Genomic DNA, 22,061 nt, shown 5'->3' with positions numbered 1-22,061 from the left:
GTAAGCTATATAAATATTTTTATGGGCTGTTTAGCAATTACTTAATTTCAAAGAGATATGCTCTTAAAAGAGAAACTAAGGATAATTGCCAATTTTATTTGTCTTTTTTTAAACACATTATTATTTCAAAAATAAGTTTGATAATATCGAGCTATTTAAAAATATTTTTACATTTTGTATTACAAGAAATTAATTAATAATAAATTATTTATTTACCTTTTAAAAACGTAGCCAGTAAAAGCTTTTTATACATTTTTATTTAACTCAACTTGCTTCGTGTTAGTGAGTTTGGAGTTACCCCCTCACATTCTATGGTGCTTAGGCTTTGAATTTTTGTACGATTTTGTTTCTTGGTGACATTGAATGACATGACATGACATGACATGAAGAATTTCATATTTATGAATATGAAACATGCCAAGTTAAGTGAACAGAAATCTTTCTAGTTTATTACAGAAAGAAGTTTGAATGGCATAGTGTCATTTAGTGGGTGCCGGTTATAACTGACTCTAACTTGTATGACATTGAAAGAAGATACCCGATAAAACTGACTCTAACTAGTTCGGAACTTTTAATAGCTGCTACAACAGCCGTCAAAGTGTTAATCAAAATTTTGATTATAGCAAACGCAACAAATGTGATAACATTCTGGGTACTTACATCAGTGTCGTTGGAGGCCTTTAGAAAGTAATGATTGAGAACATTGGCAGTCTTCACAGCAGATTTCATCTGCTTTTCGAACTTATCGAACTTGTTTGATTGGCGCCAATCGAATCCCTGGCTGGAAAATTCATCCAGGGAAGTTCTTCGACAGGAAGCATTCGGTTGTAAGGAAGCGATGTTCTCGATAAATTGCAAGACAGCAGTGACGGGACTTCCACGCTCGGACAGAATTCGGACTTTGTCATCTGGTGTCAGGTCTTCGAGTCGTTTGGGTCGAGCCGTCGTCTGGGTGAGAGGGTATGGAGGAGGTATACCCGCCTGAATCACCACATATGGAATGCTCCATAGAATAAAGATGAACCAGGGTGTCTTTCCTCCCATGAGGATTATGATCACGCTATCGAGGCTGGATGTAAACTCCGACTGAAAAATAAGGGGGAAAAATACATATAAATCTGTACCAAAAAATAATAGTTTTACATAAGTAATTATGTTCCATCGAACCTTTCTTCTATTATGTCCTAGTCAAGAGGTTATAAATTACAGTTTCAAAGCTTGAAAACGAAAACTTTATTAGCTTTAACAAACAAAACCTCTTTCTAAAGTCATGCCTTCTCTCTTCAACATTAAAGATTTAAAAATCATATGGCAAAAGTATGCACGAATCCTCTACTACCTGCTATTGAAATAAACACTGAAACAGGGAAAAAAATCTTCAATTCCCTATGATTTACCTAGAGCCATGGGTGTGGCAAATTTTCGTGTCAGAAATGTCCATAACTATCAGTAAAAGCATCTATTCCATAATGACTTAGTGAACTTGCCTACTTATCCGATGTGGTATGCTGCTGATATGACTTGCGATCCCCTTTTGCTTTAATCTTAATGACTTCGTCGATAGTGATCTGCCAATGATATTAACTTGATGCTTATTGCATAGCTATATTCGGTTTCTCGCCTAATTGTTGAAAAGACAGATCTCTATCGACAGCTCACTGCCTGTTGGTCGACTCGGAAAAAAAGATCGTTTTTGAAGGTTGAAAATTGTTTTCGCAAAACTCATTCTCCCTTTAGCTTTGAATCGCCAAGTATCATATGATGTATCATAAATCCATCATAAAAATGTAATAAGTTAGCAATCAATAGTTCTAACAGAATACCCTAGATATATCTATTAATAATGGTTTGATTTTAATTAAAGAAATGCGCCATTTTCGATTATGAATGCATGCTGGCTCATGGCATCACTATTTGTAATACATATCAGATCTTTACTTTTTTAGAAGTAGTTTCTCTTTGCATTTATTATTATAAAATTAATTCACCTAATACCATTTCATTGGATCATAATTTTTGATGAAGCATAAATTTCTTATTCAGGCATCAATATCGAATTTTTAAATGAATGAAAAATTTTCTGTTTTATTACCAAATGGGTAATTATATATCGAAACCTAAATGCTTAAATGTAGTATATAATATAGCACTTACGAGCATGATAAATATCATGAAGAGATTTACCGGTTTAAGTAAAATTTTGAAATGCGTGAAATTTGAACTATTTAGATCGGTTAAACTAACAAGTTCCAATCTCCGATTCACGAATTTAAAAAATATCATAACGACTAGAAAAACATAAGGTTGGTCTTCCTATTTCATACTGTAAAAGATGGCTGATTCCAATCTGGTATTTAAAAAAAGAAAATTCTAAACGAAATGTTGAAACACGAAATAGATTTGATTTATAAGTATGAGGTATTTCATGAATTAAAAACGCTGAGAAGGTACTGAAATATCTGTTGAAAACTATTCAGAAGATAAGATACATATATTTCTTTAATTCTGTATATTTTACGTCAATCTGTACTTAAAGCACTCATTTTCCACTAGCTTTCGCCATTCTGTAATATATACAACCACATATATGTATATATCGCCATTCTATAATCATATTCTACAACCACAAAATATTTTTAAAAATGAGAAATCGTATGAAAAAATGCGAGGAAAACACACATTTCTTTTTTCAAAAAATGTGTAATTTTTATTAGGGGAAAAAATAATGATTCATGGTTTAATGAAGTTTTAAAAAAAAATTTAACTTCTGCATATAGGCATTAATGAAAACTATAGATTTAGAATAAGTCTGTATCCTCATTAAGCGAAGTAAGATGTTCTAGAAAATTCAATACAGACTTCGCAGCTTTCAGAATTTGCGTTATATATCTCAGAGATCACAATATAACTTTCAAAGCGGCAATCTTCGCTTTCACCTTTCTTTTTTAATCCTTACTGTTTGGTAAAAAATATCCGTTTATGATTAAACAATTTATGAATATTCTTTAGGCTGCAAAAACCTTCATGCACATAGGGCATAAAGACTTTTATAGAAAACTGATTATTAAATTACATTCATTATTATAATAGATACAGAGGCTTCAGAATTTATATTATTTATTTCATAGTTTACAATATAACTCTCTTCAGAAAGTCCTGAAGAAAAAATTGCTTATCAGAATTTTCTTAAATTTAATTTACATGATTTTGCAGCTACAAGACATATGTATAAAAGAAAATAGCGTAGAAACGGCTCTGACGAAACCATAATAACATTATCTCGTTGCTATATATGTAGTGAATTAAGTCGTAGGAGGTTTCTTATTGAAACAAAAACATGAACTCTGTTTTAATTTGAAGCATTACGTTACTAATGATTCGCTGTAGCAGAAATATAGGATGCCATGGTTAAAGATATCCTGAAATAATAGTTTATAATGGAAGAACCAAACAACATCATTGATTGCATGAAACATGAATTTTGATTCTGCTTTAATTTGAAGCATTATCGGACATTCGCTATAAAAGTAATACAAGATTTTAGGTTTAATATATCTTAAAGTAATGGTTTATAATGGAATAGCCACAAATAATTATTGTACCACTGCTTGGATTCCTATTATCCGGGTATAATTTACTAATGTTTTTCCTCAGAGATATTTTAACCCTTTCTTAGGCCGTGGGAAGTATGCTTCCCACCAAATTTATCAATCTTTGTAGGTGGCATAAGTTCTGACAAATTTTTTTAGAAAGACAGAAGCTTAGATGCTTCAGTTCTTTATCTCACACAGAATGATGCGTCTTGGTTATTAATTAATAGTTAATAACCAAGTTAATTATTAGTTAACCAAATTAATTAATTAATCAAATTAAATTTATCTAATAAGCTAAATGAATCCCTTTTCTTATTCTAATTTCAAGCTTAAAAATATTTTAACATATGACTAGAAAAAAATGGCCCTTTAAAGGGTTAAAAGTATTGCTTTCTAGGAAATTTATATTTGGATGAAATAAACAAAAATCTACAGTAGTTGATTGAATAACATCTCTAATGATTCATTTAGCAAGAGTAACCATTCGGACATGAAAAGGCTCTAGGAGTGTTCATATTGAACCTAATGCGAGTGATTTTCTCAGAATAAGCAATCGAAAACTTTATCCAGGATACTCAGTGAATCGTTACCAGCATATCCCATTTACAGTGTGTTTTGTAATTACACTCATGTCCATAAATTAAGGAAAATTCAGTCACGCAGAAATCGAACTCTAAAATATATATAACACACATAAAATGACTACACACATCTTCAAAAAACATATGCAAATTGCAGGAAGCCACCAGATGACACCGATAGTACGTCACAATGACGAGAGTGTAAGAGTGATATATAAGGAGTACAGGCAAAGAAGTAAAATTGTTCGCAAGCGCTTTATAAGCCTTTCAGTGCAATAACCGCATAGTTATGACACAAACTTCTAGTAAAAAAGTTAAAATAGGAAACAAATGCTTCAGCAAAAATGATTATGAGATGTATTTTGACAAATTCGAACAACATCCTACAGAATGGTTTAGTCACGGTTTTCAAGTTAAAATCCCAGATATGGATGGAATAGAAATTTTTACAGATGGTTCAAAAGATGAAAATAAAGTAGGAGCTGCAATAGTAGTATACTACTATGGGAAAGAGATCGATAAAAGTCTTGTGAAATTATCGAACCATGCCACAAGTTTCCAGGCAGAAGTGCAAGCTTTAAAGATGGCCATTGAATATTGTGAAAGGGTGGAGGACGGACAGAAGTGCTCAATTTTTTCAGATTCTCTCTCAGTCCTACAAGCCATACAATCTTCTCACAATTGTAATAAGGAAATATGGACGATAAAAGAAAAGATAAAAAGTGTAAAAACTAACAAGTGGATAGAGTTGAATTGGGTTAAGGCCCATATTGGGATCTATGGTAATGAAAAGGCGGATCAATATGCAAAGTTGGCGGCACAGAAAGAGGGTGTTGATATGGTTGTCCCCAAATCAAATGGCGTCTTAAAATGGGAAATAAGAGAAGAAATAAAGCTGCAATGGTTTGACAGATGGTATATGTCCAAGAACGGAAGAGTAACTTTCGATTTTATTCCTAATCCAGAAATAAAAATAAGAAGATACCATCCACTGATAATTCAAATTATATCAGGACATGGGAGATTTCCTGCATATTTCCAAAGATTTGGAAGAATGCAGGACAATAAATGCATTTGTGGAGGAATCGGTACTGTTTACCACTATTTAAAGGAATGTATTAAAATTTCGGAGTTAAGAAAAAATCTGAAAATTATAAATAATGACTTAAGTACAGTACTGATGGTACCAGGTAATCTTAAAACTCTGAAGGACATGATGTCAAAAATTGTCAGTTTTTTACCAACTATTTGAGAGTTTGTAGATAAGGCAGAAGGACAATAATTGACCACTTTGTGGCCAATTACCTAGAGGAGAATGTCAGTTTGACAAATCGGTCAATGGAAGGATGGACAATACTCAAGATAGCAGTCGGCCACAACAAATCCTGTCGATACTGCTACGTTCAGTGGTGGCGGGGTGGTCGGCTGTACGCAAGAAGAAGAAGTTATGACACAAAGGACGCATTTGGATAAATTTTTACTTGGTAGAATTATCGGCCGTCTGGAATGTGGGAGTATCCATTGGAAGTATCCGAGGAACTTGGAATCGCCCAGAGTGTCATCTCCAGCCTTTGGCAATGATTCCAAGATGATGGTAATGTGAGTAGACGTTACAGCACAGGTCGCCTCTGAGTTACAACGCCGAATGGGGACCAGTATTTGGCAGTTACTGCCAAAAGAAACAGACGGAGCAGAGCATCAGACTTGTCTCGTAAGCTCTCTTCAGCCACTGGTACGACAGATTCAAGGCAGACCGTGTACAGACGCTTAGGGCAGATTGGTCTATATGCTCGTAGGCCTGTCAGATGTGGTCCATTTACTGCAACTCACTGTCGCCTGTGGTTAGCATGAAGTAGAGAGCATGAATTGTGGACACCGCAACAGTGGGCTTGTGTGATGTTTTCCGACGAGTCCAGGTTTAGCTTGCAGTATGATTCTCGCAGGACTTTCATATGGAGAGCGCCAGGTACCCATTACCACCAAGAAAACATCATTGAACGACACCGTTACGGTGGTGAAGGATTGCTCGTTTAGAGAGAAATTATTCTGGGTTCCAGAACTGACCTGTATGTTCAAATTGGAACCATGACAAGCCAAATCTATCGGGACGTCATTCTGGAACAACATGTACGTTTGTTTCGGGGCGTCATGAGCGCAGAATTCATGTTTATGGATGGCAACGCCCGTCCTCACCAAGCAAACATCATAAACGAATGTCTTCGATCGGAGGATATCACCCGTATGGACTGACCAGCATTCTCACCGGACTTGAATCCAGTAGAGCATGTGTGTGACATGCTTGGCCGACGAGTTGCAGCCCGTCAACCACCTCCTACATGTCTACCGGAACTTCGGAGAGCATTGCTTTACGAGTGGTGTAATATTCCCTGATATCAGATCGATAATTTGATACTACGTTGTACGGACTGTCTTGCATCGTCTGGGAGACATACTATGTATTAACCATCATACCAACCATGTGATATTGGATTTTGTAAATAGGTCTTTTTTTTGTAATTTGCTCCAGGGAGCAAAAAATCGTAATTTTTATTAATGATATCAAACATATAGCCTCTTTTTTTTTTTTTTTTTTTTGCACTTTACTTTTTAAGAAATATGCTTTACAAATAAGAAACATTTGTTTTGCTTCTCTTTCTTTTCCTGAACTTGCATTATCCTTAATTTATAGACATGAGTGTACTTGTGTTCCATATGTAATTGTATATGTTACCGTTAAAGTATGAAATCCGTTATTTTATAGAATACCTAGTTATTCCATGAAATAACTGATCGTGTCCGTTAAAGTGTAAAACTTTCTTGTATTTCATGGTTTAACTAGTTATTTCATAGAATAACGATCTGCAGCCTGTTAAAGTGTAAAATAGTCTATATCATATATCTCGCACGACAAATACATTTACCTTCCACCCCTACTGCATTTATGTTTTTGTTTGTTTGTTTGTTTTAGAAATAAAAAATGTTTTTGTTTTAGAAATAATGTTCTTTGTAATTCCAAGTATCATTTTAGTAATCCTTGTTGTAACAAATGATTTTATGGTACGTTTCCATAAATACCATTTATACGCTGCATAAATTAAATTGCTTCTTTTTTATTTTAATTGTCTATCATTAGTTTAATTTCATTTCAAATAAATTGTTTATTTTACACTTTAACTGTCTCTCATTAGTTAATTTATAGAATACCTAGTTATTTCATAGAATAACTAGTCAAATTAATAACATATTACACACTTTAACGGACACGATCAGCTATTTCATGGAATAACTAGGTATTCTATGAAATAACTGCATTATATACTTTAACGGTAACATATACACTGATAGGTAGACTTTTCTTCAACGGATTTAGCTCAAAGTTTGATCAAAATCCGCAAACATTGTTAGAACCACATAAATTATACTGTTTCAGCTCAACACTTTTTTTATTAATAGAATTTACAAACAGTTAAACATAATTCAAAAAATGTCTTTTTAGAACTCAGGGGGGGTTAAATCTGCAGATTTAAACTCAAGGTCGATTTTTTTTAAAGATAATAATGCTCTCTTTTTCTGTACTTCGTAAGCGAGAAAATAAAAATCGCATCTAACATGACATAAAAAGATTTAATGCAACAGCAAAACAGCTAATTGTTTGTCAAGTTGTAGTGACGACTAAGAGCAATCCTAATCACTCGCAACAAATTCAGAGCGGATATAGCTAACCAATACAAATGTTTTGTATCCACAAAAGGCTTTAGCAAATTTGGGACATTTTGTAAAAATAATGACAGTATGAAAGAATGTTGCACGAAAAAAAATTCATATTTTCCCGCTGTTTTAATTTAATCAAACAAGAAAAAGAGAGGGACATAATGCAGAATGTCAACGAATTTTTAAAGGAAATACTGGAAGTAATAAACGCTCTGAAATCATTTTTTTGTAACAATAAAGAAGTTCAGAAACAAAACCAGATACTTTCTAATTTTAATTTCCAGGCAATGTAATAACATAAAGTATTTATCCCCTTTCTTGCGTCACAGGAAAATATTTAATATAAAGAGATTAATTAAAAGAGATAATATAAATGTTGCCATGGCAAAATAAGGAAAAGAGTTCGGTAATTAAAATATATCCGGTGCTTATACAGATTGCTAGCTAGATAAAAACTATTTGCTTCCCCGCAGGTTGCAAGCCTCTTATGTTCTTGTTGCAAGGTTACCCGCTCTTCAGTGAAGAGGCCTGTCAAGTGTTAAATGCAACTTTTCCACCTCATTAGATCGAGTGAAGGATTCCCGTCCCCATGCCAACCAGGTTCTCTGCCATCACTCCCTAGGAATTTTCTTTGACCTCATCTGGGGTGGGAGGCGTAGCTTATTCCATCTGGAAGCGAGACATCAATGCTTGGCGGAACGTTTGGGGTAGGTAGGTGGGTGGGTGGAGGGATGGGAGTTGACATGAGCACTACAACTAATGATAGGTTCCAGCATACTTAGCGTGAAAAGAGAGAATGTCTCGGTAATATTTCTGCCATTAAAGGGGATTATGTTAAACTTAGCTAATTTTTAGGAGAACATTGATGAAACGATCGTACATAATAAAATTTAACAGAAAGACGCAATTAGTTAGACATCAGCTATATAATGATTATCGCTGAAGGGAGAGCAATTTTTTTATGGCAAATTCAAATATTAGCTTATTTTCATTTCTCTTTCATGCATTTGATTTTGAAACTAAATTTAGTAAGGAAAGGAAAGCTGTACATCATTAAATGCATAGTATATATTATACAATGATTAATGATATAATTAAATCATTCACTGTCACACTAAAAAAAAAAAAATATGTGGCAGTTTTCTGTGTTAAGAAGCAGTTTTAGTGCGAAAATAATATTGAGTTCCTAAACCAGGTAGTAAAATATAGCGCAAGTTAATTATAACTTCCAGAATAGCTAATATCTTAATATCAATAATTTCCATAACATATAAATTTAATCCTTATGTTTAAAAAATTATTAACAATTTACTATATAAATGCATAGTATATAGTTAGTTATACATTGATTAATGATACAGAAATTCATTAACTATCACACTAAAAAAATGTGCCAGTTTTAAGTTGGGAGGTAGTTTTATTATGAAAATGATATTGAGTTCATAAACCAGGTGGTCAAATATAGCGTAAGTTAATTATAACTTACATAATAGTTAATGTCTTAATATCAACTGTTTTCAGAATATATAAATCTAATCCTGATAAATAAATTTAAAAAAATTACAGATCTTGTCATTTGATATATTTGTTTCTGTTATCAATAAAGGATTTTCCAGAATTTTTATAAATTGAACGTAAATATTTAAGAAGCAGTTAATTTTTTCACTGTTGAAACGAAGAAAAATTGATATAAATCCTAACCAATTCTTTTATAAAATATAAGGTTTTGATTCTGTTTCAAATTTGAGACATTTCATTCAAAATGGGTAATGTTAAATTTATTTCCTATACTTTTATTTAAAAAGCAAAATTAGGAGGACCGCGATGGCCTGGGGATAAGGTCTCGGTTCGTGAGCCGTAGGGTTTCAGGTTCGAGACCCGATTCTATTAAAGAATCGTCGTGTAAGGGGGCCTGTTGCACGTTAAATCCGTCACGGCCAAACGTCCTCCCGCTGGTGTGGTGTGGAGAGGGGGATGCCAGATCAGGTCTCGTCCTCGTCATCTGACCGTGGTTCAAAATGACGAGGTCCGTCCCAAAATAGCCCCAGTGTTGCTTTAAAACGGGACGTTAATATAACTAAACTAAACTAAGTGAATTAGATTGTTTTTTTTTCATATAATATAAATGAAATTATTTGTAAGTTATAAAAGTAATTAAGAACCTTTTGTGATAAAACAAAATTAATGATATCCTTCACAAATAATTTCCGAAACTATTCTTTAAAAATACTGTGCTTATTTATTTATAAGATTCCTTAAGGAATCGATTTATATATATATATATATATATTGCTTTTCATTTCTCTTTGCAAAACTTAAAAAAAAAAAAAAAAAAAGACGAAAGGAAAAACAAGGCTGTATTTCTTAAAAAAATATTTTGATTGTTTTGAATATAAATAAGCAATAAAAAAATTTACTTTTTTTAATTAAAATTACTTTATTGGTAGTGGAAAAAGTACACAAATACTTCTTTTTTCTCATTATCTGTGAAAGTTAAAGGGGAATTTGTCACACAATATCGAAGTTTAAAAATTTCTAAACTAAATTTGCAAAGGGATCTACACATCTATAATCTATTGCATCTAGATATTTATATTCACAAAGTTTTCAAGCTTTCCAATGGTAATACTGAATTTATCGGTGTTTTTAATGCTTCAATGATTTTGGGTTATGAGATACATCCATGTATAAGTTCTTAGACCAATCGGATAAACTAGCGATATATATAAAAAAAAGATTTAGACTCTGTTTCAACCGATGTAGACTTAGCAAGTAGCTCAGTATATATATACTTATCATCTTCAGATTTTCTTTTGACACTACAATGTTGTAATCTTGCTCTAAGAGAAAGATGTTTTTTAAAGCTTACCTCGGGAGATAAAACATGTTAAATAAAAATTCGCAGTGCATGATTTTATTTGCATGTTTATTTACAAAAAAAAAAAAAAAATCACGAGACTTATTATTAAAAATTAGCAAAAGGTTTGGGTGAGTTCAGCAACTGATATTAAATAAAGCGAGTTTAAATTGAAAATTTTAAAGCAGTTGAAAAGGAAAATGAGATGTTTATTTTCTGAAACATTTTTTTTTTATAATTCAAACAAAAATAGCATCATACTGAGCATTTGTAAATTCAAATTTTCGCCAAAAGATACTTTAAATAATTTTTGAGAATTTTTTTAACTTAATCACTTTTTATTATAAAGAATATTAGATAGTAAAGAATAATTTATGGAATTATTTTCAGCTTCGATTGTTTTGAAAAGGTATTGTGCGAAAGTTTAAAAAAACACAAAGAGTTGTATTTTGTACTCCATACACAAAGTTGTATTTTATTTTATTCAATAACATTTTAATTATTCATACATTTAACTCTATATAAATCCATACTTTATACCGAATCTTTCTTCTGTATTTTTTATTACTTAAATATCTCAAGAAACTTTCTACAACCGTAATCGACAACTATTTGTCACTTTAATGATTCATGTATAACTTCACATGTAATGTAATTGGTGTAAAATTTGTAAAAAGCTTCAATTTTTTTAAAGTCGCTTCTATATTCATTTAAAAAAACTATGGTAAAAAAATCTTAATCTAAACGACGTTGAAAATAATATTTTGTTTTCTGTTTCAAGTTGGAAATTTTTCCTTACCAATGGAAACTTTGTAAAGTTGAAATGCTTTCTGAAGAAAACGAAAATTCTGCCGTTCTGAAAGCTTTCGGTTGTAGCTACCTATTTTCATAACCACTAAGCTGAAACGGATGCAATTTGGAACAGTGATATTCCAGTGAAGTCATACGTCTTTACTAGGCTTCAAAATTTTTGTGTTCCTATTCATAAATTTGTAATTTATAAATTTAAAAATTAATTAAAACTATAAAATATACTTTTCTACTTTTAAAAACATATAACTTCTGCCTTGTTTATTATTTTAATATGAAATAAAAAATTATTATTAAATATTCATTATCATTATGTATAAAAAAGGGTATACTGAAAAACGAAAGCTCTCATTTGACAATGGGAATTCAAAACTTCAGTTGTTCATGACATATATTCCACTAACAAAATATTACAGAATATGTATTCTAGTTAATTTAAGATATACTTTCGAAATTGACATTTACAAAAAAACTTTATTTGCGTAAATCGAAGTATGAAGACGACCGCATGCATGAAAAAAAAATATTTATGCATTTATAGAGAGCAGATTTCTAAGACGACATGTAAATTTAGCTTTATAACGTGATTATTTATTTTGGAGTAATGAGAAGCGTATGAACACTTTTTCGATGGATTGTACATTAAAAAATGTTAAAAGGTCCAAATGCGACCACTTTTTTTTTTTTTTTTTTTTTTTCATTTATGGCTTGCGAATGATTTTAAAATTCTTAAGCAAGAAATGTTTGACTTTGTAGAGTCTGAAAGTTTTTGACCATTGAGTGAATCAAATACAGCAAATCAAATCAATTATTCACTGATTGTTTCCGAGTTCCTTCTGATAAAGTTTGCTTAGTAACCCACTCAGTTTCCATCTTGATTTACCGGAAATTGAGGTTTAGTCCAGGAGGAAACCCCCCACCGTTTCATGACTCCTGTTGGGTTTCATCTTATTACACTTTCGTTGTGGCGACATTGTTTGGGAAACACCTCCAACTGCTAGTAATTTATTAGAATTTCATATGGAGGAAAGTATCGAAGAAAATTCGTAAATTTTGTAAATTTAAATCAAGGCTTTTAATGAAGAACAAACTATAAAAAGCAATTTAATAGTAATAATTACTGAAAGGAAAATTTCAAAAAAAAAAAAAAAAAAAAGGAAGGAAGGAGAAAATTTTATATATTATACTTAAAGTAGAAAATAATTTTTTAGCAAAAACCCAGAAATAAGAACAAAAACAGTAAACACTGGAAATGATGAACACAATAAAATAAAGAAAAAAGTCCGCAATAAATATTATAAGAAAGAAAATTCATAACATTCATTAAAAACTAGAATACATTATTAATTAGAGTTATTATAAGCCGGGATATATATAAATTCAAATTCAGATTTCATTAGAGTATTGTTATCAGCGTCTCCCACTATTCCATTCATGATATTCATTTCGATTTAATTTCCTTATCATATTATTTTCAAGTGATTTGGTCACGATTATTTCTTTCACCTCGAAATTTTTAAGCAAAAAATTATTTTCTACATCTTAAGACACTAATAAAAGAGAATTTTTCTAAATTTTTATTTTATCAGTAGTCATTTACCATTTTATTCGCTTAATGCATCAACGTAAAACTGAAGGAACCTTGGTATTTATTTTTTGAGAAAAAGATCATTTTCTACATCTTAAAAAGCTAGTAAAAGAGAATTTTTTCTACATTTTTATTTTAATAATAATCATTTACCATTATACTCGTTTATATAATTCGTAATTCATCATCATAAAACTTGTTATTAATTGTTTCTCAAATGTCACTCCAGATAACGTCTCTCATACGAATAAATATTTAAAATAAAATGAATCAATTACTTTGAAATTAAGCTCCTAAAAATGAAAACTTTGTGCTGTCATCGATAACATACAGCATTGCTGAATTTCAAAATTACAAACGCACTTGGAAGTAATTAAAAAATAGATTACAAAATTCCGTTCTTACAAACTTGCAAGAAATTAATTTAAAGTAAAGGGAAATTTTTGCTGATAAATTAATCTGTGTTTTAAAAGTTTGACCATTAAAGTAGTTTATATTAAATTCTACTAAGTAAAATAGTGGAAAAAACTAATTATGTTGTACAAATCATTTTCTTTGCCTCGATAGATTAAAAAAAGTTACTGATAGAAAATTAGCCACCAGAAAACACTGAGGATATTAGATATTAGGTAGAAAAGCCGATAGGATTATATAGTCAATTAATTAAAGTATTTTATGACGCTGGTGCGGAAAATAATTTGAATATTAACACATGAAAAGAAAATCACTGCATAATCAATTTAAGGAAATACGAACTTTAAATTTGAAAAGCTTCATTTATAAAACGTATAAAGAACCTTTCCTGTAAGAACCTTTGTCCTTATACGATTCCTTTAAATTTCCACTAAAATTTAGTTAAGAAGTTTATGAATTATTCTTTTATATTTGGTTTATTCAAAGGATTTGAGTTTTGATTTATCTCTTTTATTTATTTATTTAGTTCATAAAAGGCAATTTCCGTATACATTGGGGAAGTATTATAAAAAGTTTACAAAACTGAGTTTAGAAAGGAATGTAATGATGGAATAAAGGCAAAGAAATGAAATTGAAATAATTTTCTGTCATTTTCATTACTTCTTAACTTCAGGAAGCAGATAAAAACCTTCAAAACTGAATTACACAAGCAAACATATCTTTTGATTTTTGCTTTGGAAAAAATTGTCACACACTTTCACATTAAGTGATAAAAAAAATTAAGCTAATTTTTCATTACTTGAAAGTTTTTTATATAAAGATAATTAAACCTCCCATATAGGAACTACTGAAGTTGGTATCTCCTTATAACTGTATGCTTATACAAATAAATTTTATTAAACAGAATTTTTAATAACGTACTTTAGTTAATGTACTTGACAGTAGATTTTTTTTAATTTCAATTATTTCCAGTTTTTTAATTTTCAGATCAAATTTTTCATAAACTTACTCTTTACGGCATTACTGATACTGAATCAAAATTTAATTTATTTAAAAATTTACTAATAATTTTTTGAAAATTTTAGAATAGTTTAAGATCATCAACCATATGCAAGTCTATGAAATACAGTTACAGTAGTCTAGGTTACGATAGTCTATCTTTACAAACATGAAATATATCAAATTGAATAAACGTGTTAAAAAAAACAGAAGTGTTGGAAAAATCATTTATGATAGATTAAAAAGTATGCAAATAAAAAGCTAAAAATTATTTGACTTTTATATTTAAAGTAACTTTTTCTGTAAAGTATTATGATAATTAAATTATTAAATATGGGCATTTATACATTTTTTTAAATACGGAATATTACAAAAAAATAATCAAAGATGAATTCTTTGAATTATTTCAAACGGAAATTAGTGAGGCAATTAAATTTCTGATAAATTTTTTTTTGTCCCTTTTAAACACACTTAATTTTCTAATGAAAGAAATATAAATCTAAAGAGCGATATTTAATAATTTTTTATCAAACTGCTTTTATTAAGGCACCTTTTATAGAAAACAATGTTTTTGGCGATAATACATAGAGTCGCTTTTAATTGTAAAATAAATATAGTTAGCAGAATAGTTAAAAGTTAGAACGCAAAAGTCAATTTTCTGAAGCAGAACATTTCAATTAAGAAAAAACTTTTCATTATTTCCCGCAAAATAATTCTACAACCAAGAATGTTCTTTTTATTAATTTCATTGGAATTTCTCTCATACCGGAAAATAGAAAGAATTTAATAAAAACAGCATTTGAACATACATTTTTACAAAAAGTAGAGAAAGATTATTTCTTCTTTTTGGTTTTTAATTTATAATTCATTATAATATAATGAAATACTGAAATAAATTTTTCTCAAATTTCTTACTAGGTGATGCCACTTACTGCAAACCAAAATTTATTTACATAAATCTGTTAACGGATTGTTAGACTTTAAAGATATTTGAATAGATTTATTATTAAGGGCATAAATGCACAAAATTACCAAACTCTAGCCTATCAGGAAGTAGATAAAAATTCGATTACAAAAATTTCATTCATTACAAATATGAAACAAGTTAAATAAAAGCAAGTAAAAATCCTGTCTACTTTGAACAGCACGGAACCCAATAATAGCTTCCAGTCACCCCTGTTCATCTCTGATCCTAATCCCGAAACCATCAACAGACGAAAATCGACCCCTTTTCAGTTTTTAAAAAGACACCTGACCCATTCAAACCAACCACCGTCATTCCATTAAAATGCAAAAAGTGAAAGAATGAAAGATGAAAAAAGTAATAACCATCCTCTAATCGCGAAAGTCTTTCATTCGTTTCGCTAGTGCTACCTAAGCCCCCCCCCCTGAGGCCGCAGGGGGAAAGGGTACAAAAGCAAAGAAATCATCCGTTGTCTTTTTGCCGTTCGGCAGGGATGGAAACGCCCACGGAGGAGTGAATTAATAGGGAATAAAAGACCTGAAATCGCTTCCTTTTATCTCAAAGGGACTCGCTTGCTGTGAGGGGTGATACTCCCTCTGAGATAAACAGGCAATACTCTCTCAACAGCAGTTGCTGGCCGTCAGCCAACCGAAATTACTGGCTGAGGGTGCTGCGAAAAGTCGACTCGACTCACGTGATGCAACTGAACGTTAATCCCCGGTTGCTAGGAGACCCTCCTCGTCTATCCATTGTTGGTGATGGAATGACGTGTGGTAAACGTCCAATTCTCTTTTCCTCCTCCCACTATAAAAGCCGAATAAATATAGACGTCAAAAGTAATGACGGAGAAACTCCATACCGAAATCCCGACTGATTGCTCCAATGGACTTCATATACAGATCCTGTCTGATCAATGTCTCAGAAAGGTATGGTACTCAACCGTGTAATACCCTCTTGCAACCCAGAAATGTCCAGTCAGTTTGTGGATTTGTTTATGAAAAGACCATTAATGTGTCTTGGGCTCAATTTCTGGCTTGAAGTTCTTAATAGGGCAAAATGGATGCGAAATTAAAACGTTAATCTCTCAAGCCGACTGTTCGCTCCCCACATATCTTTAATACATAATTGGTAATGACAGCATTTAAGAGGTTTTCCATGTTGTCCAACGGGAACGTGCTCTCTTCTCTCTCAATCCGCTCTGTAAATCCCTACTAAATATTATCTTATAATTATTGTGCTAATGGCTTCAGCAAATTGGCATGTGAATCAATAATCAGTATGTGGCACTAGGAAGTAATTCAGAGAAGATTTCAGCATTGATAAAAACAACAAATATTCGCTTCCATTAAATTGCAATTTTATCTGTCATAATCTAATAAACTAAATTTTAGTACAAATAAAAATTTATTCTAAATAACAAAGCGAATTATTCTTGAGTGGCATTCTGAGTATTAAAAATAATTAAATACTGCTTCTATGAAAACACTGACAAATCTTCAGGGAATAAATATTCCGTTTCCACTAAATTGCTTTTTCTAGTTCCCATAATTAAATGAACTAAATTTTGATAGAAATAGAATTTAGATTAAATAGGAAAGCGCATTATTCTAGTGCGACATTATGAATACTAAAGGTAATTGAATATTGCTCCTATGAAATCTTTCTTATTTCATTGATAATAATGAAATTAAAACGAGAGAAAAATATACAGGATTTTAAAGAAAGGTTCTTGTTAGTACTCTGAAAAGTATAAAATAATTTTATCAAAAATTGGAGAGGAGGATCATCAAAGCATTATTAACTACAGAATTCCACCTTAACAAATATGATAAAAATCAAGTTAAATATATAAAACAAGTACAATAAAAAAACAAATATAAATTATCTGTCTATTTATTAACTCTGGGATTAAGAATCTGTCTAATACAGTTTATTTATTCATAAATTTTCGTTCATGATATGCACCTGACAACAAACATTTTCCTTAACATTACATCTCCTAAAAACGAATAAAAGTGCCTAAAGTTTTCTATAGAGATTTCTATTTTTTGTTTCAAATTTTCTTCTAATGTTTACATTGAATCTGTTAAAAGAAAATTCTAATTACAGAATTGACTACTAGTTTTATCTCTTATTGGACACATTACGGCTGGCTCAATCGCGACTATCCAACAGATCTTGCTGATTAAAAATATATATTCAGCTTAAATATGGTGGCAGTAGATCACCAGATATAAAATATATATCTCTGGTCATTAAGGTGATCTAGTCGCTTTCACTTTAGCTGCCAGTCTTAATCAAAGTCGCTAATTTAAACATTAATAATAAAAGACGTGAGCATCAAATATTTATTGAATTTGGATTAATTCTGCAAAAAGACACTACTTATTGCTTTTATTACAAGTAGTAACCTTATCTTGTTACTTCAAGTAGCCATAAGTTAAAGAAAAAATACAGAACAAAAAAAAAAAAAAAAAATATAAATTCTCTAGCGGTTTTAGTCATGGATGAGACACATTACTGTGGGAGAATTATTTGGTTGGCGATTTAGAAACTGCTTAGCAACTTCTAAGCAATTTTTATTATAATGTTTTTACTCTTATTTGCAGAATAATTTGCTTAAAAAAATATTGCCTTTACCATTTTAAGGACAATATTCTTACAACTGTCTTCAATAACTCAATGTCCATGATAATTAATTCTTTATAGTGATTAGAGTAGTTATGTTTCAATAATTTTGATTAGTTAGAACAGTTATGTTTTCATAAATTCAGACCCCCCCATAAATTCAGAAAAAAAAAATGGTAATGTACCTGTTGGAGATTTAAATGTACTGACTCGCATTTCTAGTTCAACAGTCTTTATGCACCGGCTAAATATATATTTTTATTATTTTCAATTCATAAAACAAATAATGACTGTTAGAATAATTAATTTCTTAAATTGTTTATCAGTAAATGATAAATATTTCTAAAATAAATAATAATTAATTAATGATTTCATGGAATGATAATAACAATACTAAATAACCAATAATTAATATATAGTCAAAAATTGCTTTATATAAATAACAAATAACTTTTTAATTACTTATTACTCTTCTAAGTATTACTTGAAAGTTTTGAAGAATATCTTCATTTTCCCTTGATTTCTTATTAAATTCGTTGTATAACTACTCAAAAATCTTGCAGGGCAGCTTAACTAATTCAAACGCTTTTAATTTGAATTCCCAGGCAGTTCGAAATTTTTTCCTTGAATTTCCAATTAAGATAATTCTAAAATATCGTCTGCAATTCAAATCTATTTTGATTAATACGAAGTAAAATTTAAAATTACGAAAAGTATACTTATTTTTAAATTGTTTTCGTTATCCAATTAAGTTTTCACTTATGTGCGAAATGTTTTATTATATAATTATTGTATTCAAAACGCTGTATATTATTTGTTTATTTAAATTACTTATTTATCTATTGAAATTATAATTTTTATATTTTCTTCTTTTTTATGCTGTGATTATTATAATTTTATTTATTACTATTTATTTATTTTGTTTATTACTTATTAAAGGTGTTTTGTATCAAAAATAAAGCTTCACTGCATTTTCAGCTTAAAAATAGTCTTTTCCTCTTGTTGTATTTATTTCTAGATCCAATTTTTCCCTAATACCATGTTATAGAACATGCTAAATAATATTATAGGCTTTATTCTATATCATACAACAATTTAAGTTATTCTACGTTATTGTAATTGAAATATCGCCTGAATTTATACTGTATTATGTAATATCTCTTTGCTGCTAAAGATTGAAATTCTTCGATAATTCCTTTTTTACTATGCTCTCGTGATTAGTCAAGTTCATTTATAATGATTTTCAAACTCTAAAAAAATATTAAATTCTAAATTTGTCCAGAATTTTATGGGTTTTTCATTTATTTTTGTTTTTCTCAAACCATTTAAAAACATTTGAAGTTTAACTATTTTAAATTTCACCAGTCGTCTGTTTCGCACACAATTCGATTATAGAGCACACGAAAATCCAGGCAGGATTTGGGGATTTTTCACTTACGATACAAAGACTGAATGTCTGAATGTGTTGATTCAATTCTTAAAATGGTGAAAATCTGGGATTTGATGCCAAGTCGAAAAAAAAAAAAAAATCTTTTGAAAGAGAAAGAGAGATTCGTTCTCACGGGCTGAAGAAATTGTAAGTCCAAACATCTGCTCTGAATTACTCCAGATAATCCGTTTCAACAGTGAGATAAATTTTTTTTATTTATCTTTCGGAGCTTCGATAACTTGATACCAGGGAATTTCTTCTGAAGGGAGCAGTTTCGTGTCTAAAATTAGAGTAAAGCTGCCGTGCATGTGAAAGTGATACAATTTCGATTTATTTACTTCTTATTATTTACTTAGACGTATAGCGGAAGTTATACAATTAAAGAGCATTAAAAACTTCATCTTCACTTATCTATAGTTTAAATAATAAGTTTGAAATTTATTTTTATACTTATCTATAGTTTTAGTACTAAGTTCGGAATTTATTTTCATACTTATCTGTAGTTTAAGTGCTAAGTTCGGAATTTATTTTCATATTTATCTATAATTTTAGCACTAAATTTGGAATTTATTTTCATATTTATCTATAATTTTATCACTAAATTTGGAATTTATTTTCATACTTATCTGTAATTTTAGTACTAAATTTGGAATTTATTTTCATACTTATCTATAGTTTAAGTACTGAATTTGGAATTTATTTTCATGCAGTTTATTTTATTAAAATCGTAAAATTAAACTTATCGGAAAGTGGGACAAGATGAGATATTTATTGCTTTTGGGTTTATAAAATCAATAAGTACACTTTGAAATTTTCGAAAGGGATTATATTTCATTGCTTATTAATAATGTTTTTAATGATATACAAATGAACTCATCTGCTATTTTTTATTAATTTTTAAAATATTTTTGGTTGAAAAAAACTTTTTTAAAGTTCAATTTTCCTAGTGAGTTACACTCATCTTTCCAGTTTTGAATGGGGAACTGGAAAGGAATCAACTGCTTTTTATATTCACTTCCCTCCTTATAAAAGATTCAGTAGCATTTTTCACCTATTCCAGCTCCCACACTCCCCAATCATATTTTTAAATCAAAATCATCTCCGTCAACGTGCAAAGAATAAGACATTACTTAACACGAGAGGGAAAAGATGAGTTACTACCCTTCATGCTCCAAGGAAAAGAGGGGAGGGGGACGTTTTGTCTCATCGGCGTAAATGGTGATTAGCACTTGTTGTTGGCTTTTTATACTAAAAGTATTTATAAAGCATGCAAAATAATTGCGATAGACTCACTTTTTATCAGTATGTAGGAACTATAAGTATAAGTAAGTTATAAATAAATAATCACAAATTATATTCAATAAGGCAGTGACACAAATAAAGAAAAACTAGATCACTTCTTTAAAAAAACTTCGGTACAAACTAAACGACTCAATCTAAATTAGTGCTACTTACAACAAAACGTTTTTTCTAGATTTACTTTTAGTATTCCAGATTGCTTTGGTTATTTCAATTTCAGTGCCATATGAATTGACAACTCAACTAACTCGTCTTGCCTGCTACCTTGCTTTATCTTACTCTCCTTTATTATTTTACATACTTATTCGCTTATACATATTTTTATTTAACTTGAGATGTTTCATGATTTTCAAGGTGGAAATTTGCAACAACGGATTTGTCACTCATTTCCTGATGTACTGGAGTTCTTAAATTTTGTGTATTTGTGTTCTCTTGATGACAATACATTAATTTAATATTTTCGAAACTTAAATCAACAATTAATTTATTAGTTTAGTTAAATTTTAGTTACATGCTTGTACCCCCATTTGATAATGAAATTGAGAAAAAAAATTATTTCAATATTTGATAATAGTTACGAATTATAAATGAAAGAATAAAGATTGAAAAACAAAATTTAAAAATTCTGCCCTTTTTGCATTAATAAAAGTGTGGGTTTTTTTTAATGTTTTCATTAAATGCATTGATCAAACATTCTACCGTAACTTTAAACATTTCTTATACTTATTTCTTTCATCTATAATCAATAAACATCCCAATTATTAGCAGCGAAAAAACAACTTAGCTTTTAATAAAATGCATAGATCTAAAATTTCATAAAACATTTTCTCAAAATAATTTATTTTGCAGAATTTTGTTAATTATTTCAAAAAGAAAATTTGAACCATTGAAATATTTCTCGTTTTTGTTTTCTATTTAAATTGAAAATTCTCTCTGAAATATCAGAAATGCTGGCAGTAATTTTAGAATTTTGAACAGTTTTTAAATATTACTGGATAGTTTAGTCGAGTAGTTGGTTGAGTTTATTGATTCAAGAGCCAAATGTGACTGTACTACGCCCAACTAGTGGACCCCCCCCCCCAAAAAAAAGCACGCGTCTTATTTTTAATAAAAATCCAATTTGACTGAATTTCTGCAATTGTCTTTTTCAGTAAATAAGAAATGTAGAAAATATATTCAAAAGCTAAA

The 22,061-nt window shown here is 30.1% G+C and overlaps 1 protein-coding gene across 1 annotated transcript in view; it reads right to left on the bottom strand.

Moving 5' to 3' along the window:
- LOC129960554 (probable G-protein coupled receptor 158) overlaps positions 1-22,061 on the bottom strand; it is a 101,198-nt gene that overhangs the window by 62,476 nt on the left and 16,661 nt on the right. Inside the window, exon 2 of the mRNA XM_056074041.1 lies at positions 661-1,086. Within this exon, the coding sequence (XP_055930016.1) occupies positions 661-1,044 (384 nt within the window). The 5' untranslated portion in view covers positions 1,045-1,086. The remainder of the gene's footprint in view (positions 1-660; positions 1,087-22,061) is intronic.

Source organism: Argiope bruennichi, chromosome X2 (assembly GCF_947563725.1).
Source record: "Argiope bruennichi chromosome X2, qqArgBrue1.1, whole genome shotgun sequence".
NCBI lineage: Eukaryota > Metazoa > Arthropoda > Arachnida > Araneae > Araneidae > Argiope > Argiope bruennichi.
The sequence above is the reverse complement of the archived record's forward strand: the minus strand, read 5'-3'. Positions and strand labels throughout refer to the sequence as shown.